General features: G+C 35.9%; 1 protein-coding gene across 1 annotated transcript in view; it reads right to left on the bottom strand.

Annotated features, from left to right (window-relative positions):
* Positions 1-1164: 1164 nt before the first annotated feature.
* Positions 1165-21226, bottom strand: part of LOC119778168 (integrin alpha-2-like) — a 34916-nt gene continuing 14854 nt past the window's right edge. Inside the window, exons 9-30 of the mRNA XM_038277302.1 lie at positions 20723-20888; positions 20514-20590; positions 20224-20362; positions 17125-17270; positions 16905-17048; positions 16623-16820; positions 14816-14946; positions 13666-13829; positions 11299-11450; positions 11085-11195; positions 10706-10791; positions 9117-9255; positions 6587-6670; positions 6416-6492; positions 6256-6339; positions 6066-6168; positions 5865-5975; positions 5621-5728; positions 4054-4167; positions 3853-3942; positions 3618-3734; positions 1165-2250 (exon numbers count right to left, since the gene is read on the bottom strand). Coding sequence (XP_038133230.1) covers positions 2167-2250; positions 3618-3734; positions 3853-3942; positions 4054-4167; positions 5621-5728; positions 5865-5975; positions 6066-6168; positions 6256-6339; positions 6416-6492; positions 6587-6670; positions 9117-9255; positions 10706-10791; positions 11085-11195; positions 11299-11450; positions 13666-13829; positions 14816-14946; positions 16623-16820; positions 16905-17048; positions 17125-17270; positions 20224-20362; positions 20514-20590; positions 20723-20888 — 2625 coding nt within the window. The 3' untranslated portion in view covers positions 1165-2166. The remainder of the gene's footprint in view (positions 2251-3617; positions 3735-3852; positions 3943-4053; positions 4168-5620; positions 5729-5864; positions 5976-6065; positions 6169-6255; positions 6340-6415; positions 6493-6586; positions 6671-9116; positions 9256-10705; positions 10792-11084; positions 11196-11298; positions 11451-13665; positions 13830-14815; positions 14947-16622; positions 16821-16904; positions 17049-17124; positions 17271-20223; positions 20363-20513; positions 20591-20722; positions 20889-21226) is intronic.

The following is a 21226-nucleotide window of genomic DNA, read 5'->3' as shown; positions in this document are numbered from 1 at the left end:
CCCTCCACCAAACTTTACACTTGGCACAATGCAGTCAGACAAGTACCGTTCTCCTGGCAACCGCCAAACCCAGACCCGTCCATCAGATTGCCAGATGGAGAAGCGCGATTCGTCACTCCAGAGAACGCGTCTCCACTGCTCTAGAGTCCAGTGGCGGCGTGCTTTACACCACCGCATCCGACGCTTTGCATTGCACTTGGTGATGTATGGCTTGGATGCAGCTGCTCGACCATGGAAACCCATTCCATGAAGCTCTCTGCGCACTGTTCTTGAGCTAATCTGAAGGCCACATGAAGTTTGGAGGTCTGTAGTGATTGACTCTGCAGAAAGTTGGCGACCTCTTCGCACTATGCGCGTCAGCATCCGCTGACCCCGCTCCGTCAGTTTACGTGGCCTACCACTTCGTGGCTGAGTTGCTGTCGTTCCCAAACACTTCCATTTTCTTATAATACAGCTGACAGTTGACTGTGGAATATTTAGGAGCGAGGAAATTTCACGACTGGATTTGTTGCACAGGTGGCATCCTATCACAGTTCCACGCTGGAATTCACTGAGCTCCTGAGAGCGACCCATTCTTTCACAAATGTTTGTAAAAACAGTCTGCATGCCTAGGTGCTTGAATTTATACACCTGTGGCCATGGAAGTGATTGGAACACCTGATTCCAATAATTTGGACGGGTGAGCAAATACTTTTGGCAATATAGTGTATATGTATATGTAAGCACAACACACACACATACCAATATATATGTAAAAATCATTTATTTCACTTTCTCAATTCACAATGTGAAACATAGATGTATTACACGGAATCTGAATTTTTCAAATGTTAATGGTTTTTGTTTTTTTTGCTTACAGTTCATAAAAACAAAATGTTTGGGATTAGAACATTAAATCATAAAAATGAAAAAGGAATTCAATAAAAAAAAAAACAACACCTAATAAAAAATATGGGCTAGCTTTACACAAATTTGTACCGTTTTCATACCAGTAAAATAATTTTACAAGTATAGCCATCTAAAAAAAAAAAAACATTACAGATAATATACACCTGAAGCTTTAAGCTTCGATATACACAGTTTGCATGGAGAGGAGTGAAACACGAAGTGTAGATGATGCAGAGCTCAGCGCTGCAACAATAGAAGGGATTACTTTTTAATAACTATATTATTAAAATATTTTTTGACTACTTTAATAATCAGTAGCTTTATTAACTTAGTTAAAAAATATTATCAAGACTCATCAACAAATAGATAAGTTATACCACTGATGATTAAAAAACAAGTACCACAAGTATGACCAATAGCAGTATGTTGAGCTCCAAATCTGCATTTACGAAAGAAATAATAAAGTTAGCTCTTAAAGTACAAAAAGTAAAAATAAATATAGGTATGACATAAAGGGTGTGCTCATTATAAAGTTCTAAAATAAACCGTCTTTTGTAGCAGAAGCTTGAATCTTAAACTGAATGTGTTAGAAAAATACAACTGCTACTCTCAGTCCAAATGTAATTTTTTCAAGGAACTGTTATTAAGACTCAGTGGTTAACTCATTCTGGGGAATAAAAATATGATGTGACACAGGCTCATTCCTCTTCTCTTGAAAACGAAAAGACGATATAAATGCAATTAGATTCATTTATTTAAAGGCTTAGTTTTTTGTATTTTTATTCTCAGTCTTGCTTATTAAACCAATAATCTTAGAAATTTAATACAAAAGTAACCCTGAGAGTCAGATGTTAAGTTTTATTCCCAGATATAACCAAACTTTGACAAACGTATAGAAAAATAAGTAAGAAAACAAACAATAAAAATCATAAATAAGAAGCAGCTACAGTGTAAAACCCCAGATGCCTTATTGTAAAATTCACCCACAGCCCTCAAAAATGGACTGTAATACTTATACTGGGAAAAAAAAACTGTGAACGCTTTATCAGAATCAGTGCATAGTTATTAATGATTGCTATAGTTCACAAAGGAAAGTAAAATACCAAATAGACCTCTGTAAAAGAAAAAAAAAACTGAATCTCATTCATCCCTAAACTTTCAAGCTTCTGTTTCCTTAAAGTGCCTGAGATCCAGTGACTGAGTTGTGATCTAACTGCACTCAAGATGTGTCAAACAACACCTGATCTGTGCAGAGAGAGAAGGCTGAGGGGTTTCTCTTTACAGAACTTCGTCAGCATGGTTCTGTCTGTCCTCACCGTCCTCCTTCTGAAGCTGCTGGTACTTTCTTTTGAAAAATCCAAACTAGAGAGTAAAAACATGGAGATTAATTACTTTCTTTAAACTTAACTCAGTAAAAATGCACTTTATTTCAGTTTTAGTACCAAGCCTCGTGAAACAGTATATTATATATATATATATATAATATATATATATATATATATAAAGCGACAGCAACATCAAGAAGAAAGAACACGAGAAGCTTGAGAAATACCAAGGGCTGAAAGAGGAGCTAGAAAAGATGTGGAAAGTAAGAGCATATATATATATATATATATATATATATATATATATATATATATATATATATATATATATATATATATATATATATATATATATATATATATATATATATATATATATTATAATTTGCCTCAACTGTATTATATTTATTATAGCTATTATGGATATAGGTAATCAAGGAACATTATATGCAGAGATGGCAAAAGTACTCATTTTCTGTACTTGAGAAAAAGTACAGATAGTTGTGTTAAAAAATACTCTGGTAAAAGTGGAAGTACTGATTAAACTTCTTTACTCAAGTAAAAGTAACAAAGTACAGGCTTGTAAATTTACTTAAAGTATAAAAGTAAAAGTAGAAACCACTTTTTTCATGCCGTTGCCTACATTTTAAATGGATGTCTGCCAATAGGACTAGATCTCCGTTGTTTTCATTTTCAATCATCTCGTCGTCCATACTACTATGCTAACGCCACCGCCACCAAGCTGCAATGATTTGCCGCGAATGAATACCGCCAAATATTTCGATTCATCTTGTAGTGGTGCGTCAAATGCAACAGATTCCCATCCAATTAAATTGAATTTGGTATTGATGACGTGAAAAATAATAACGGTAACTCCATTGAAATGATTCAAAACTAAAGTAAGGAGCCAATTTTTTTAAATGTAAGGAGTAGAAAGTACAGATATTTGTGTAAAAATGTAAGGAGTAGAAGTAAAAAGACAGTATAAAAATAAGTAGTAAAGTAAAGTAAAAATATCAGAAAAATCTACTTGAGTACAGTAACGAAGTATTTGTACTTCGTTACTTCCCATCTCTGATTATATTAGTAGCTCCCAATAAGAAGTACATGTCTAAAAATTGTTTTATCCTTGATCATTTAGCAAAATGTAGTTCTAAAAAAACAAAAAAACACTCCAACACTAAAGTAAATTTCTGAAATTACTTTTAGAAAGCCCTGAAAAGAAGTTTGAGATTACTTGAAGAGCTAATTAGCAGCTCTTGGCCATTAGGTGTAAAGAACACTGCGAATTGTGGAATGTCACTTTTTTATTTGTTTAGAGAATTATTTTGCAGAAATATGCACTGTTCTATGAATACTAATTTGTTTCATACCATCTTAAATAAAATGAAAATGAGTGTTTACCTTATAAAGCAGTCCAACAGCCAGAGCCAGCAGCACTAGTCCACCTATGACGCTACCTACTATGACACCAACTGGAACATCAGCTTTCCCTCCAGGTTTGCTGAATGTCACCCCCACCTGTACACAGAGGGTTTTTATAAGGTCTCTCTAATTTGATCTAACAGACTGTGGGCAAATAAGCAACACTTGATACCACGTCTCTTTGACAATGGATAACATGAAATTTTGAACTTACATCGAGATGCTTGTGCTTGATCATAAGCAGATCTGGGTTGGAGGTCTCCACATCCAGGCTGGAGGTCAGTACAGTGCTCTGATAGGAAGCCTGTCATGGCAAAAATAATGGGTTACAGAGGTCAGTAAAATGTTAGTTAACAGAAATGTAATAAAATCAAATTAATTTAAAAATGGTAGACAAAAAAGACAGAAGTTTTACCGTTATAAATGTCCCGTTCCAAATTCTTGTTTTAACCTTTACTAGATAATCTCTGTTGATTTCTATGTCTTTGAGGATGCACTGTATTTTCTCACATTTTGCACTTTTACAGTCCTGTCAGGTAAGAAAAAAAAGAAAATAAATATAAGTAAAATATTTAAATAAATGGAATAACAATGAGGACTAAATTGGGCCAATTTGGAAACATTTACAAGCAAAAAACAACAAACAGAATCCTGCAAGCCAAATATTGAGATAATAAGCAGATTGTTATTGTAGCACCCTCTAGTGGTAAAGTTGCCAGGAAAAAAAAAATTGACTACATTTTCTTTTTAAATTCAAACAAGTCAAGCTGTGTCTTCTGGTAACATTTTTACACTGCAGTAAATTTTGATTTGATACATCCCATCTCAGCCGGTGTTTACTTTCAGATTAAGATTTACAGTCCCTAAGAACATGTCTGGCTTTCATACAGCTAGAGACTGAATTGATTGCGATTACGTGTTTTTTTTTTTTTTTTTTTAAGGCTTTACCTTGATTTGGCCACTCAAATATCACTGTACTTTGATCTGAACCACTCGAATGTAAAGCAGGCCTTTTTTTTTTTGCCCTATATTTGGCTTTATCCTTTCAAAAACTCCAACCTTCCTATACCGGCTGACAAACAATCCCCTCCACAGCATGATGCTGCCACCATCCGGTTTCATTGTAAAAGTGGTTTATTCAGGGTGATGTTTGTTTGATCAGTAAAAGCAGAGCCATTTATGGCCTACTTTCAACAAATCAATTATTTTTTTTTTTTTGTTCACTAATATCAATTAGGAAACATGTTACCCATCAGAAAAGAGCTAGATTTTTACTAGATTTTATAGTAGTGGATTCAATCAAATCAATGGGAAATAAAGTTAAAAAACACTTTTTCCCTTTGTTTATAACTATACACTAAGACTGCTAGAAACGGTTATTTTACTAGTCAATTAATTTGTTAATTTTTTTCTGTTCAATTGATTAATAACCAGACAGCAGAAGACCTTTTTAGAGAATTAAAGCAGGTGAAACACATTTTTTCCCACTCCAGGAGTAGTGGGTACAGTAGAGAATATTAACAGATTAATTTTTTTTCCTATTTTTAAAACTATGGTATAATTACCCTCTAAGCGGGTCACTCTGTCAGCTTAAGGCATGTTTTAGAGTCTCTACACTCCAGTTAACCATGAATCGATTACTAAATTAGTTGATGCTTATTTCAATAAGTCATTAATCACAATTAATTATTCAATTGTTTTAGTCCTATCATGCATTTTTTTTTGCCTTTTAAAAAAAAATCCCAATAGAACAAATTGATGCTTGTTGATATAAGCTGATCAAATGCGGACACTAATACTTTTGTACACAAGAATTGAGGAAAAACTTCTATTTATGGAAGAGATGTTCTATTCCTGTACAACTAATCAGAAAAGAAGGCAGATTTAGACTTAGGTAGAAAACACAACCATAATTTTTTTTAACTACAACTTTGAGACAGCATAAGCATTGAGAGAAATATATAAAAGATGAAATGACTTACCAGTTTCTTTATACCTCCGAGACTCTCATCTGAGAAGGTAACCGGATGGTTTTTCACACCAATCTGCAGAGGATCCACTTGCCTGGTGTCACAGCTGAAAGATCCTCCCTGTATGCGAAGATGGTATAGTTATCAAACTCTATCAAAATACATAAGTACAAAAAATATATAGATTTTTGTATACATTACTTTAATAATATTGAAATCACTAAAATTTTCTTAATTGTAGAATCATAGCACTCACAGGTTGTGTCTCCACGCTTGTTAGATACAGGAGATGATTACCACCCTTTGTTTCTATTGGCAGATTTATATTAAGATAAAGGAGGCTGACAGGGAAAAGACCTGTTGAGACCTTTGAACACAGTTTGCATTAGTTGCTAAATTAATACAATAAAAAAAAATGAGACAATATAACTTTGTAAGGTGGATCTGGTAAATTCACCTTGACTGAAAAATTAAACTCTGGGCCAATGTCATCCAGAGTTTTCACCGTTGTGACCACTTCACTGGTTGAGTTTGCCACATAAAAGTTGATATTTGACCACCTGCAGAACAAAATGAAAGAAAAATAAAATGCTTCATGCTACCGTTCTCTAAATCCATAATACACTGAGAAAAAAATACAGCCTTACCAGGATATTGCCACCCCTGTGTCATATCGCACAGGGAAGGATATATGAACAGTATTGTCAGAAGGATTTTCCTCCTTGCCATCACTGCAAAATATACACACATCTCATCATTAGCTTATAGAAAGTCATTTAAAGATTAAAAGGCTTTCAATCTTTGTACCTCTTGGCCTCAAATGTCACTTCTGCCTTTTCTTGCAGATTATCAAAACTGTAATCAAATGTGAGCTTAAATTTAACCTGTAATGAGATAACATGGTGTTAATCTTTGATGTTTGAGAAATTTAAACTGATGCAAAATACAACCAGATAGTAAAACAGTAATAATATTTACCTCCTGGTCTTTCTTTAATACTGGATATCCCACCTGACAGCTGACTGTATCTTTCGGTGTTGATGTGCATTTGACTCCATCTATCTGGAAATAGACGGTCCATTACCAGAATATAAGGGATACACTTTTACAGAACGTGACTACTAGTTTAATTAATGCAAAGTTGATTTCAGTTGTTTTGCTCTTATCAGTATAAACATGATTAAACAACTAGTCACTTATGATTAGTGAGTAAACTTAAACACTCAATCATTAGAGAGCGAAGGTTTTCGAGCTGAATGATACAAAATGTTTAGGAATGATTTGATATCAATCCTATATAGATATTAAAGCTGCACCCTAAAAGAAAATTCAACGCCATCATTGTGGTCTAAAGCGATAATATCTGTTATTCCAAAACCAGGTAAAAACAAGGACTGCTGTGCTAATTATGGTCCAATTTCAGTTTTAAACATGACATTAAATTAAATACATCAATTATTTCCAAAAGAATAAATACATTTGTATCAGAGTTAATTGATGAAGATCAGAAAGGGTTTATACATGGACGCCAAACACATGATAAAATTTGAAAAACTCTACATGAAACAGAGAGGGCACAGAGAGAGAAAAGGAGAAGAGTTTTGCTCAGTATAGATGCAGAAAAGGCTTTAAACTATTTTACTCTGAACTTTTTGTATCAAGTCTTGGGAAAAACAGGGTTTAATGATCAATCAATTGGAATAGTTCAAACGTTTTACGGTCAGCCAACTGCTAGAATTAAAATAAATGGAAATCTTACAGATAAAATCAGTCTACAAAGATCCACTAGACAGGGATGTGGGCTCTCTCCTACACTCTCCTCAGTTTTTATCGAATCTCTGGTGCAAGCAGTATGACAAAGTCAGGAAATAAAAGCAGTTTTTAATAATGGAGTAGAACATAAAAAAGGGCTTTTTTGCTGATGATGTGATTGTATTCCTGGAAGAACCAAACACTTTATGACCTAAATTTATTCATCTCTAGGATTATTTTAAACATATGTGTCTGGATATAAAATAAACATGTCAAAAACCCAAATTCTAAGATTCAATTAAGTATCTTTAGAAAGTATAAAAACAGCCTCCAAATTTAATTGGAAATTGGAATAAATCAAATACCTAGGTGTTGAAATAACACAAGACCTTTTTTGATATTAATAATAAAAACTACATACAAGTCCAATATACAAAAGGATATCACAAGATCGGCCAGATTATCATTAGATTTTAGCTGAATGATTGAAATGAAAAAATGAAAATATAACCCAGATATTTATATCTATTCCAAGCATTGCCAGTAGAGGTCACTCAAATACAATTTGTAACTTGGCATAGAATAATATCCAGATTTATTTGGAAATGTAAGACACCTCGGGGAAAGTATGGAACTCTTTAGCGACCCAAAAAGGAAGGAGGGATGACATTACCAAATTTAAGAGACTATTATTATGCAGCACAACTTAAATATGAATATTGTCAGTGTAATCCAAATTATAAAGGTAAATGGAAAGCTATTGAAACAGGATCTATGAAACAACCAATTCAAAACCTCATTGGAGACAAAGACGCATATGAACAAAATAAAAGCTGCCTAATAATAATAATAATAATAATACATTTTATTTAACAGCGCCTTTCTTGACACTCAAGGTCACTTTACAAATAATACAAAAAAATAAATAAAAAGAGATGAAAATACAAAATACAGATACAGGAACATAAAAAACAAAAAAACAAAAAAACAATCTAGATCTAACAATTATACATACATTTAGTGTATGGCATCAAATGCTCAAGAGATATAATCTTCAAAAACATGCAGCAAAATCAAAATGAAAAAAATTTATACCAACTACATTAGACTACAGTTTTAAATACTGGATAACTAAGGGAGTCACAGCCTGGTGTGTTCTGGAGAACAATAGAAGGTTAGAAAGCTTCCAAAGTTTGACACAAAAATACCAATTAGGCAGTCATGATTTTTTTTCATTAACTACAAATGAGAGACTATTATAGAAGAGAAACTCAGGTGGGTCCCTCCATGGAAGAGAGCAAGAATTAGGATAATCTCTGCATTATATGAAGCCATGTACAATGATAAGCACACAACCCAAAAAGTGAAATCAAAAAGGGAAAGGAATTTAACACGAAGATTGATTTATGGATTGGCTAGACATGTGGAAATTCCATCCTACAACTACAAGGTTTCTGACATGGAAAGAATTCGCCTGGAAATTCCTTTAAGATTTTTTATTACACCAAAATTAAAAAGCAAACAATTAAATAAGCAACATGAATGCTGGAGAGAATGTAGAGAGACAGATGTTGATCATTCACACATTTTTTGGAAATGCCTGGAACCTCTAGAGTTTTGGAAAAATGGACACTGTTCAAGCAAAGTAATAAACAATTATGTATACCCAGGTTAATGTTGTAAATGTTCGCTTTTAAAAGTTCAATAAAATATCAGTAACAAAAAATTTAAACACTCAAAAATGTTAAATACTTACAGGAGACACAGAGGAGTAGTAGAGGTTGCTGGAGAAGGTGGCTGTGACCTGTGTGTTGTACGCATTCTCTTTTTCATTCTTCACAACAACTTCGAATTTTAGTTCTCGATTATTCGCGCTAACCTGAAACGGATTAGAGCTACAACAGAAGAGAAAAGAACACTTTACTCAGTATTACTGTGAAGTTGGATTGCAAAGAAAAATGTTCCTTTTATTTTACAAGGATAATTTATTTTAACTGACCTAGCTTTGCACCACACTCAAAATGCTATATAGAAGCGGATATAGCTATTGTATTTCTAAAAGCTTTGGTACGGCTTACTTTATTTATTGATCTTCTTTGATGTGAGTTTAGTAACTTAATATGCATATTTTGAAGTTTAAAAGTCTGACCAGACCACTTTATATGTTCATTTAGTGGCACTTGAAACAATAATTAACAACAGTCATTCTTCAGATTTCACGTTTGCAGCTGCAGAAACCTTCAACAGTTCAAGTTTAGTTTTTTTGACTGATTTTGAATTTATTGGCCGGTTTCTTTGTTGTTCTGACCAGATTATCTGGATACTTTTTCCGCTGAAAGATTCAGTAGCAATCATTGTTTCCAGGCACTTTTTTATTGCTTGTTTTACGTCAGTCACCATGAGTGAGTAGTTTCATCAAAGGAAAGTGTATTTTCCAACAAAGTCCCAATTGCACTCAAAAAATCCACCACATATATTTTGTAACAGTAGAAGAAACTAGACAAGCGTTTTGTTACCCTTCCTTCCAAGATGAGCGTTTGGAATGCGAGTCAAATTAAATCAATGACATAAGATGGCACTCTTTTTCCATAAAACCGAGTAGTGCATGGTGCTCAATGCATGTGGATAAAATTTGCACATCAATTTTTATCACAGTAGTTTGTTTATACAGTTTTAACTCGGACTGTATCTTTGACTAATTAAAAAAAACGCCAATTTTTTTTGTTACAATTTGCTGAGATAAAGGTTTTTGCGCTGATCCATTCATTTACATATACATGAATATGTGAGACATTATGCAGCAGCAATTTATTTTTATTATTAAGTCCATTTTCCACATCTTTCCTGGGGCTGAAGGTAACTGTGGAGGGTGTTTGCATGTCCACAATGTTCTATGACATCTTGACACTTAATAAATGGTTCACACTTGTTGCTCTGTCAGAAAATTATAGGGCTTTAAGGTTAATACTAGAAGAGATGTTGCGATTTGCACCTGAGGAAGATGCAAACACAGTGTTTTAACACATGACTCATCCTTACAGTCAGCAGTTTAAATGGAAACATCTGCTGCATGACAATCATGATGGAACAGGGAAAAATTACACATAGATCTTCACAAAACATCTCTTATTATTACTGAAATTGTTGCTTCACCAGCTCTGGTTGGGTAAAATCTGATCATTTTCAGTTTGAGACAAGTTAATAAACAAGCAAATAAATACTCTAAACAATAGAATATTCTCAGGTATGCAGTACGGGTAGATAAGGAGTGAAATATGGAGGAGATCAGCACAACAGTACTGTCATTTTTCTTTGTACTGGGATGCAATGAGCTGTTATTCTTACCTGGATACCTGACTGTCTGTTTTTACACTGAGCTTCAGATCATTAACACACACTTCATCAGAGCCACAGTCTTTTGTGAAAGGAATCTGAAACAGCAAAGGTTTGAAACATTAATTGGCAGATGATAGGTTTGAACATTTATTTCTAAGAAACCTATGGCTTTCTTATTTGGTGCACTTTCATTTCTATTTTCTGAATACATAAAAGACACAGGACATGCTTGACTAAGTGAAAAAGGACATTAAATGCTGCACAGGACAAGGTGTTTTTTGCACTGTAAGTACATCAAATATGGACTTTATCCAAAAAAAAAAAAAAAAAAAAGGATTTATTATTACAGAAGATTTTTTTTATCATTGTTTTTTTTAACTTTACTTACAAAGAATTCAAAGGCTTTTGGAGAGATGTTGTCGAGAACAGGGTTCCTGTTTGGATCTTCTTGCTTAACTTCCACTTTTAGACTCAGAGAGTTTAGAAAGTCTGGTGTTTCCTGTTTGTTCGATTAAAAAAAAGAGCAGTGTAGGTCTGAGTCTGCACAAATTAGTCCGAAAGAAACAAAACAGACTCAAAAAGACACAACTGTGAATCCTTACCTGAACATAAACCTCTCGATCTACACATTGGACCGAAGATGATATGTTTGCATACTCTTTCAGGTAGCGCTCATTGTTACTTTTAAAAAGTCCTCTTGAAGCCACCCTTGAATCACTCAAGTCAGCATCCAGAGTCAATGTATAGGATATGTCTAAAATTAAAACAAAATGTTTTAATTGAATTTTTGCCAAACTACAATCAACATCTAAATATCTGTTATTCTACGAGTTGCTTAAACATTAGAAAACAGTGTAAGCAACTTAACAATTGTTAAAATAATAAAGATTCAAACATATAATTTCTTAATTATTTGCAGATTCTAATGTTTGAACCAAATAAAAAATGAAAACTCGTGACAATTTTAACATCTACTACACATATTGCATACAATCTAGCAAATATTATAGTTTTTTATTATTTTATTTGCAGATGATCAGTAAAGATATTAACCAGTATTATTGTAAACGGACGCCTCTGCTGCAAACAGATATTTACATACCAGATAGAAAGGATACTCATCTATTTATATTTGACACAAAATCACCAAAAATATTGAACATTTTTAGGTCAGTAAAGTTCCCCTAAATTAGTTTATCTTATAATCGCCAGTATAAAGAAAACATTTCCCCCCCACTTTCCTTAAAGTCAGAAGTAAGATAAAGAAGTCAGATTGAGGGTCTGCAGCTCTGTCCTTTTCTACAGGTTTTCAGAAGATTGAAACCTTGGTTCAGTCCTGAAGGATTTTTTTTTTTTTTAGGTTATCATAAAAGTGTTGCGAATATTGAAGTCATTTTCCATTTAGCCCTAACTGTATCTTCTTGGCTAAGAACTTGTTGCTTATCTTTGCTTAGATGCAGCTTTGCATCTGATATTGAAAACCTTGTATCTTGCTTAATGTTGCCATGCTGTTCCTTCCTCTTGATACCATCTCTTTAGATAAGTGCCCCACTTACTTTTGCACCATATGGTGATGCAGCTACTCCCTTACTTCATGGCTGAAGTACCTAATCAAATAGTTTAGCCAAAATAGGATAAAATTGGAAGACAGTAAGAGCTTCACTCAGTTTTTTGAAGGTATTTCCACACCTATCCCTGAGGTTTTGTAAATTCTGTTAGCTAGGGGCAGAGCATTCTGTAACACTGATGTATTTAAGCAGCCTGGAGGGTCCGTCCTTCTAAGCCCGTTCTAAGTCAGAGGCAAATCAAATAGCCATCTCTCGTTTTCTCCACCAATCTAGAAGAATCAAACAAGACTCCAACTATCTAAACGTTTAAGCGTGTTTGGTGCTTAATTAAAAAGTTTTATTTTCAGCTAATCAGCTCCCCTCATCTTTCTTAAAAAAAAAAGTTTTTCTTTTCTTTTTTTTTCAGATCTCAGGGCATAGCTTAAGAAATTCTAGATTTTTTCCCTTAGTGTGTTTTAAAGATGCTTTTGGTGTAATGGCCTCTCCCATTTAAATCAACCCTCACCCATACACTGAACGACAAAAATGTGTCATTTTGATCTTGGACTGGCGACCTGTCCAGGGTGTACCCCGCCTCTCGCCCATTGACTACTGGAGATAGGCACCAGCACCCCTCGCGACCCCAATTGGGACAAGCGTGTAAGATAATGGATGGATGGATGGATGGATGGATATTTTGACCTTGTTTTGAGGATGGACATACACTTAGCAACAACATATGGTTGCCTCTGGAACACAGGACCATCTTCAACGGTACCAGGCCTGGATATTTCTGTGATGTTTACATTCCTTTCAACAGATAAATCTGACAGTTTCAGGCTTGTGGAATAGGGATATAACACAAATTCAGATTTGTGTTTTTTTGCCTAAATTCTTTTGCTGCTCAGGTGATGTCACACAAATTGTGTGATTTGGGATTTTTTAGTTTCATTCTGTGATGATGTTTGCACTCAGCTTTGGTTTAGGTGATGGGGGAAAAAAATAATTTGCACCTGCTTGGAAAGTGGATTGGAAGTGTTTAAAAGTTCTCAGCATTTTTTTAAACTATATTGCTCTTTAACTTTTCACAGATGTCTTCCATGTTACACATCATTCCATATTTACTCCACTTAGTTTTTCAAATCTGGCTCCAAAATCTAAGATTTTCTTCCTCTTCACCTAATTTATGACCCTTGGATATGTGATTTCATTGGCTGCCCACAAAATTTGACTAAAATACATAGCTTCAGTTTTCATTTCACAATAACAAAAAAGTTAGAGTAAAACCAGCACTGACTGTGCAACAAAAAAATGAGGAAGAGTAGATCTGATTAAACCTACATCCCTTTCATTCTCTTTTGTCACAGTCTCTAGGCTTCTTCAGATCTATTGGTTAAAGTAGATATCAGGATTGTGTCTTACCTACAGGTCCCACGGGAGTCTTAGGCCTGAATGAAGCGCTAAAACAGACCTTTGCATGGAAACAAAAATGCTTGCGCCCATTAACGTCACAGTCTTTGTTTAAAATGCTGATTCTATCCGGTTGGAAGGTGGCTGTAGCCTTAACAATTGCCACCCCTCTGGACCTGTGAAATCAAAGATTTATTATTAATATATGTCACCTTTTTGTCATGATCACGACAGACAGACAGACAGACAGATAGGCAGACTTTCCCTACTCATTATGGACAGAATCGAAAAATAAAAAGTCCAAACATCTGAGTAAAGAATTGTGGCTTGGTTGATGTTTTTTTTAAACAACCCACTCATTTCCTGTATTAACTGTACCTGTGTGAAATCGTAACCTTCTAGAAACACTCAATCAGGCAGACTCCAACCTCTCCACTACGGTCAAGACTAGCGAGCTGTGTGAGGATATCAGGAATAAAATAGAAGACCTGGACAAAGTTGGGATGGATTACAGAAAAAATTCTGAGTACAGGTGAGTAAAGGTGAGTGGTTAAATGGCAACTGCTGGTGCCATTAAAAGGAAAGATAAGTTTTAAATGACGCAGATGAAGTGTCATTCTTTCAATGCACACAAGGTCCCTCTGCTCAAGTCAGCACATGTCCAGGCCTGTGTGAAGTTGGCAGATGACAATCTGGATTATCCAAAGGGGGAGTTATGTTGTCTGAGTAAGTCAGTAAAGATAGGTCATGGCTGGGTTTTCCAGCATGACAATGACATGAAGCACAAAGGTAGAGCAACCAAGAGTGTCTCTGTATCTGTATTCTCTGCATTTCCAGCCAGTCTCCAGACCTGAGCCCAGCCCAAAGTCCTTATAGCCAAGTGACATTGAGTGTTTCTGTACAAAATATAAAGTTTTGTTTTTCCTTATGTATCAAATACTTGACATGATATAAAATGCAAAATAATCACTTAAAGATTATTTAATGGGATTACAGGATTACCTCTGTAGATCCCGTCACAGTTTAAGAGCACCTATAATTCAAAATAAAAGAGTTCTACTGCACAGGCTTTGCAAGGGGGAAAACCTGCAACATCGGCAGCGTACCCAATACTTGTTCCCCCAACTGTATATCTATAGATACACAAACATGTACAACTCACCAGAGCTGGACAACTTTTCCATGAGCACCAATGGAGATGTCAGGAATGGTATCACCATTCAGGTCTTTGTAGCTATCTAACGATCTTCCGAAATATTGAATACCACGATCCAAATCATAGCCTGGGATTCTCTGTGAAGCAATAGGCACATTTAAACCAAAAATGATCATCGCCCTGGTAAAATTAGTTTTATAGTTATTTTCAGTCAAAAAAACAAACAATAAAGCAGAATAACTGCCTAGGATTCAAAGTAAAAAGGGTCGGGTCCCCTAAGCATCACACACTGATTTTTATACAAGCAAAAGCAATATAATCTAAATAAATTCACATGGACTGGAGGTAAACCACCTGTTTCTAAATTCAAAGTAAGGAACAGTGTCAGTAGAGACCAGCACCAATTTAAATTTCAGAGAAACCTGTGGTAAACAGAACCACTTCTTGCACACATGAGAAGGGTGGAGCTGATGGAGCAGGCAGAACAGAAATGAAAAATGGACATGAAACTAAACATTATTCTGCCAAACTTTAATCCTGGAGCTTCAGGTGTTGAAAGTTGACCAGAACAGGTTCACAATTATAAACTGATTTGAGTTTTTATTTTCCCTCCCAATCGTCTCTCTTGGATCACTGCTAGGGATCAGGTATTAGCCTCAGAACAGCATTGAATTAATAAAAAGAGCTCTAAAATAAAATGATGACTGAATCCAACTAAAATTAGGTCCCAGATGCTTTGTTTTACATCTTTACAGAAAAATAGGTAGACTCTTAGTTTACTTTAGAAGAGTGTTTCCCAACTGGGGGTACGTGCATTGCAAGGGGAACATGGAAATAATTTATTTATTACATAGTAAAATAAAATAGGGCTGGGATCTGTTTTGCTTTAGAGGACCAAAAAACAAACAAAAAAAACAAGCTTTTTTCAACCAAAAAGAACGTTTTTCTTAAATGATTGAGTCCACCTTCAGCTGTGACACACATCCAAACCAAGCAGAGGAACAGACTGGATGTGGAGAACAGCCTGGTATCAGCTGTTTTTCACACTGAGCTATTGGAGCTCATCAAAGCAGCTCAGGTGTTTTGATAAAAACAAAGTGAAACTAGAAAACTCAGCCTAAGCATAATTTTTGTCCTGTATTTTGTTCCAAATTCAATGAGTGTAAATGTTATTATAGGAGAGTTACTCTGAGAAGCTCAAGCTTTATAAATACAGGTTTATAATATTTTATTTAGTATTTATTTGGATTCCTAACTAACTTCTTGGCAAAATATGTATGATGTATTTTTTATTTCAGATGAAAAGCATAAAATTATAAGAATTAAATCAAATCAAATTCAAAGAGTAAGTAAAACGCTCTTTAGTTTATAATCAGTTACGGTATTTTACATTCCACTTTTGAATAATCATCAGTACTTTTGACTGAGAAAGGTACTAATGGTAAGTTTTGTGTCACCCTTTAGGTTATTTAAATTAATGGTAATTTAGTTTTAGTCAGACTCTTGTTTAGAAATATAAATCATTTCTTCCAACTGATTTTTGATCAAATTTTAAATGCAGGTTATGGCGCACACACGACCCATGTATGGAGGCCTTAGTCCTCGATGCGGGCGACCGGGTTTTAAATCTGGCCTGTGGTCCTTTCCCGCATGTCTCTCCCCCTCTCTCATACCCCCTTTCCTGTCAGTCTACTGTCCAAATAAATTAGCCACTAGTGCTGTAAAAACAAAAAAAGAAACATGGCCTATCAGCGAATCATATTGTTTTAGAGACATACAGTCTATTCTAATGTTTCTTAGTTTGGTGTTGTACCTGTGAGAACTCTTTTATTAGGCCCGTCTTATAGCCATTGTAGATGTAAATAACGCCCCTGTCCTCCATTGGGGCTCCAACCACAACATCACTGTTGCCATCCAGGTCAAGGTCAGGAATGACAGAGATAGCCATTCCAAAACGTGCATCTTCATTTCCAGAAGGACCGATGAGGAAACCCTGCTCATCCAGAATTCCCTTTACAGGAAAAGGCAGACAATGTGAGACTGATGGCCGAGGATGAGATAAAACAAAAATGTGGTGAAGAAAATGTTTTCTTACCTTGGTGACAGAGAATATGTAGACCTTTCCTTCCTCTCTCTTCAACTCGTTCATGTACATGGGAGCTCCAACCAGAAGCAAATCTGTCACCCCGTCATTGTCCACATCCACTGAGCACAAAACGCTTCCAAAGTATGACCCAATCTGTAACAAGTTCAGATATTTACCATCCTGCTGTAAACTGCCTCTACTGGTTAAAAACATCATCAATATTGACTACCTGTTTCCCTCTTTCTGAATCCACAACCACAACTTGCTTCTGGGCATTCATGGTGTAGACAATCACTTGTCCAGAGTGGTTGGAGCGAGGTGCTCCAGCTACAAAGTACTCTGTTGGCCCATCAGTCAGGGTGGTGACTGCATAACCTGTTCAGGAGCACAAATAATAAACACATATATAGAGCGCTTAATATGACTTAGACAACATTTATCATCATTTTGTATGCAAAGAGTGTACACAAAACGAAATTTCGTTTTGTACAGCTCTCATAACATTTCAATTTTTCGTAAAGTGCAGCAGTGATCAGATGCAAGCATTCATTTTTTACATTTATTTATTTACTTTGGTTGATTACATTGGGAGTAAGCTGCAAGTTATTATTGATGATGCAAAAATTAATTACCTGAGTAACTGTAATAGATGATTAAACTACAAATGTCATGTAAGGATGCCAGTCGAAATGTTCTGATCAGATTCAACAGGATCGGAATGAGATTGTAAAGCAAATAACTACATTTACATGGACACAATGTCCCCACTGCCATATACACTCACCGGCCACTTTATTAGGCACACCTGTTCAACTGCTCGTTAACACTTAATTTCTAAGCAGCCAATCACATGGCGGCAACTCAGTGCATTTAGGCATGTAGACATGGTCAAGACAATCTCCTGCAGTTCAAACCGAGCATCAGTATGGGGAAGAAAGGTGATTTGAGTGACTTTGAACGTGGCATGATTGTTGGTGCCAGAAGGGCTGGTCTGAGTATTTCAGAAACTGCTGATCTACTGGGATTTTCACGCACAACCATCTCTAGGGTTTACAGAGAATGGTCCGAAAAAGAAAAAACATCCAGTGAGTGGCAGTTCTGTGGGCAGAAATGCCTTGTTGATGCCAGAGGTCAGAGGAGAATGGCCAGACTGGTTCGAGCTGATAGAAGGGCAACAGTGACTCAAATAACCACCCGTTACAACCAAGGTGGACAGAAGAGCATCTCTGAACGCACAGTACGTCGAACTTTGAGGCAGATGGGCTACAGCAGCAGAAGACCACACCGGGTGCCATACCTTTCAGCTGAGAACAGGAAACTGAGGCTACAATTTGCACCAGCTCATTGAAATTGGACATTAGAAGATTGGAAAAACGTTGCCTGGTCTGATGAGTCGATTTCTGCTGCGACATTCGGATGGTAGGGTCAGAATTTGGCGCCTACAACATGAAAGCATGGATCCATCCTGCCTTGTATCAACGGTTCAGGCTGGTGGTGGTGGCGTCATGGTGTGGGGAATATTTTCTTGGCACTCTTTGGGCCCCTTGGTACCAACTGAGCATCGTTGCAACGCCACAGCCTACCTGAATATTGCTGCTGACCATGTCCATCCCTTTATGACCACAATGTACCCAACTTCTGATGGCTACTTTCAGCAGGATAATGCGCCATGTCATAAAGCTGGAATCATCTCAGACTGGTTTCTTGAACATGACAATGAGTTCACTGTACTCAAATGGCCTCCACAGTCACCAGATCTCAATCCAATAGAGCATCTTTGGGATGTGGTGGAACGGGAGATTCGCATCATGGATGTGCAGCCGACAAATCTGCGGCAACTGTGTGATGCCATCATGTCAATATGGACCAAACTCTCTGAGGAATGCTTCCAGCACCTTGTTGAATCTATGCCACGAAGAACTGAGGCAGTTCTGAAGGCAAAAGGGGGTCCAACCCGTTACTTGCATGGGGTACCTAATAAAGTGGCCGGTGAGTGTATGTATGACACATTTTTAGTGTGATCGGCCGTTTCGTTCCTATTACTTATACATAGATAAACAGTATCATTCTATATTTTTTGTTAAATCTGAGTATATTTCAATCCAATAATACAATTTTCTGCATGTAAACAAAGCTAAGGAGAGCAGCAGTTTATGCCAAATGACAATCTTATCAACACGCCTGTAAAGGGTTTTCAGGGTCAACTTATTCTTAGTGAGGCAAGCTGAGCTGAGTGTGCATGTGCACCCAGCATCAATGTGATATATTCTCGCTTTGATTGATTAGATGTTAGATTATAACAATTTACATGTTACAAATCTTTCGTCCCATCCGCCATTTTATTCCATTACTTATGTGTATGCAATGGTACAATCTGATTATTTTGTGCATGTAAACATAGCTAAAGACACCTTTCCAGTAAACTACTATGCCAGCGTTGTCCCTGTTCTCTATGAAACAGAAGTTGTTTACATGGACATAAATATTGTAAATCAATTGCCGATTGAAACAGAAATTCATCATGTCCGCACACCAAATAGAATATGGTTGGATTAAGCTCAGTCTGAATAAAATTGTTTCGGGTTGAGAGGGATAGTTTAAGCACATCTATTATCCACTTTCTGTCCACCTGTCATTTAGGCAAGGGCAAACTGAACTGATGGCGCCTGTGTGTGGAGGATGGGGCAGCAGAGGAATGCCTTCACCTAAAATCTTCAGAGTTTGCCTCCTAGATGGAGGGCAGGAGAACAGAATTAAGAGTATATTTACGGTAATTAGTTCTTCTGCTGCCTAACTATATTCACGGTCTGGCTCCAAACTGTGGCTTAAGTTCAATTCCCGTCCTTTTTGTTTTTTTAATCTATATTTTTGATTTTGTTGGTTCGTCTGGACTTTTTCCCACTTTTCTCACAAAAAGTTTTTGTGTAAAGCATTATTTTTCTTCATAAGATCTTCTTGATATATGCTTTCAATGATTATTGAAGTTATGTATAATACTTAAAGTTTCTTTCATTATTTTATGTTTATCCAATTAGTAGACACAGTTTGTGTAGAGTGTAGTCCATTTTCTTTACTTTATTGTTCTTTTAGTCCAGTGTGTATATGTATGATTTAATTTGGCTACTTTGTTCGCTGCTAGCGCAACAGAACATTCTTATATTAGACTGAATATTTAGCACTTTAATCTTCCATCCACTTTACATGGGCACCAACCAAATTACTCGTTAAACTGCTAACCAACTCAGCATCCGTATAATGTGAACATTAGAAAACACAATCATACTATCAAGCAAATATTTACAGTTTTGGGACAATGTATACACCATACCCAGCAGTGAGCTATGATTTCTCTCTTGAAGTACTCCCTCAAAGGCAGAGAAAGGGAAAATGGTTGCTTTAGATCCTTTTTGATGGACGACAGTCCCACTCCAGGCATAAGCTCCTACTGCACCAAGCATCATCACAGCCTAGAAGAGCAAGGAGCCCAGTTCATACTGTACAAACTTTAAGAAAACCATTCTTGTAGGGATTATCTTACAAGAGAACTGAGATTCTGTGATGTACAACCATTAACAATTACTTTATACATTTTTTTCTGCTACTGTGTTGTTTCTGTACCTGCTGTTTGGCGTAGTGTGCACTAAATCCAACCTGAGACATTTCCATTTTAAAGTTATCCTCCCCTTTTCCAGTACCTAAGGGGAAGAAAGCATTATAAAGCACAAGTTAAAAACAGCAGCACTGATCAACGACAGCCATTATGAAGTGTATTTTGCATTTATTGTTGCTCTAAGTGAAAGTGAAAACAATACAGGAACAATATGCACCCTCTATGTTGAAGATCCGATTTCCTAAACTCCCGGCAATTGTGGAAAGGACTGCTTCCTCTGACACATTGAAGAAGTATTTCTCTTTTGGCGTGCTGGCTATGGATTTGATTTCCTCGATAAGGTTTGTTGTATCTAAGTTATTTCTGGAGTAGTAACCCAACACCTGTGGCAAACAAACATGAAGAGTAAACATGGACATATTAATATGAAATAAATAATGTATATAAAAAAAGTAAAATATCACAAAACATTAGAAAGTTGTCTTTGTCTACTGATTGACTCTTTACCACCCTTTCTCGATAGCCACAGTCAGATTTATGGTAGGTTATGCTCTAACCAGCTGAATTTATAGCTGATTTCCCCCAATACAGTGCAAAAAATGTCATAACTTGATGACACTTTATTGTGCCTTTTGCAGAGTCACTTAAAGAATTTTGAGATGAGGGAAGAGATGCCCCTCCCAATCAATTTACAGGTTCTTTGATGGATGTTCTCTGCCAC

The sequence above is a fragment of the Cyprinodon tularosa genome, unplaced genomic scaffold, assembly GCF_016077235.1.
Source record: "Cyprinodon tularosa strain WSP-4 unplaced genomic scaffold, ASM1607723v1 ctg130, whole genome shotgun sequence".
In the NCBI taxonomy this organism is placed as follows: domain Eukaryota; kingdom Metazoa; phylum Chordata; class Actinopteri; order Cyprinodontiformes; family Cyprinodontidae; genus Cyprinodon; species Cyprinodon tularosa.
Note: the sequence above shows the minus strand (reverse complement) of the source record. Positions and strands in the feature narration are given on the sequence as shown.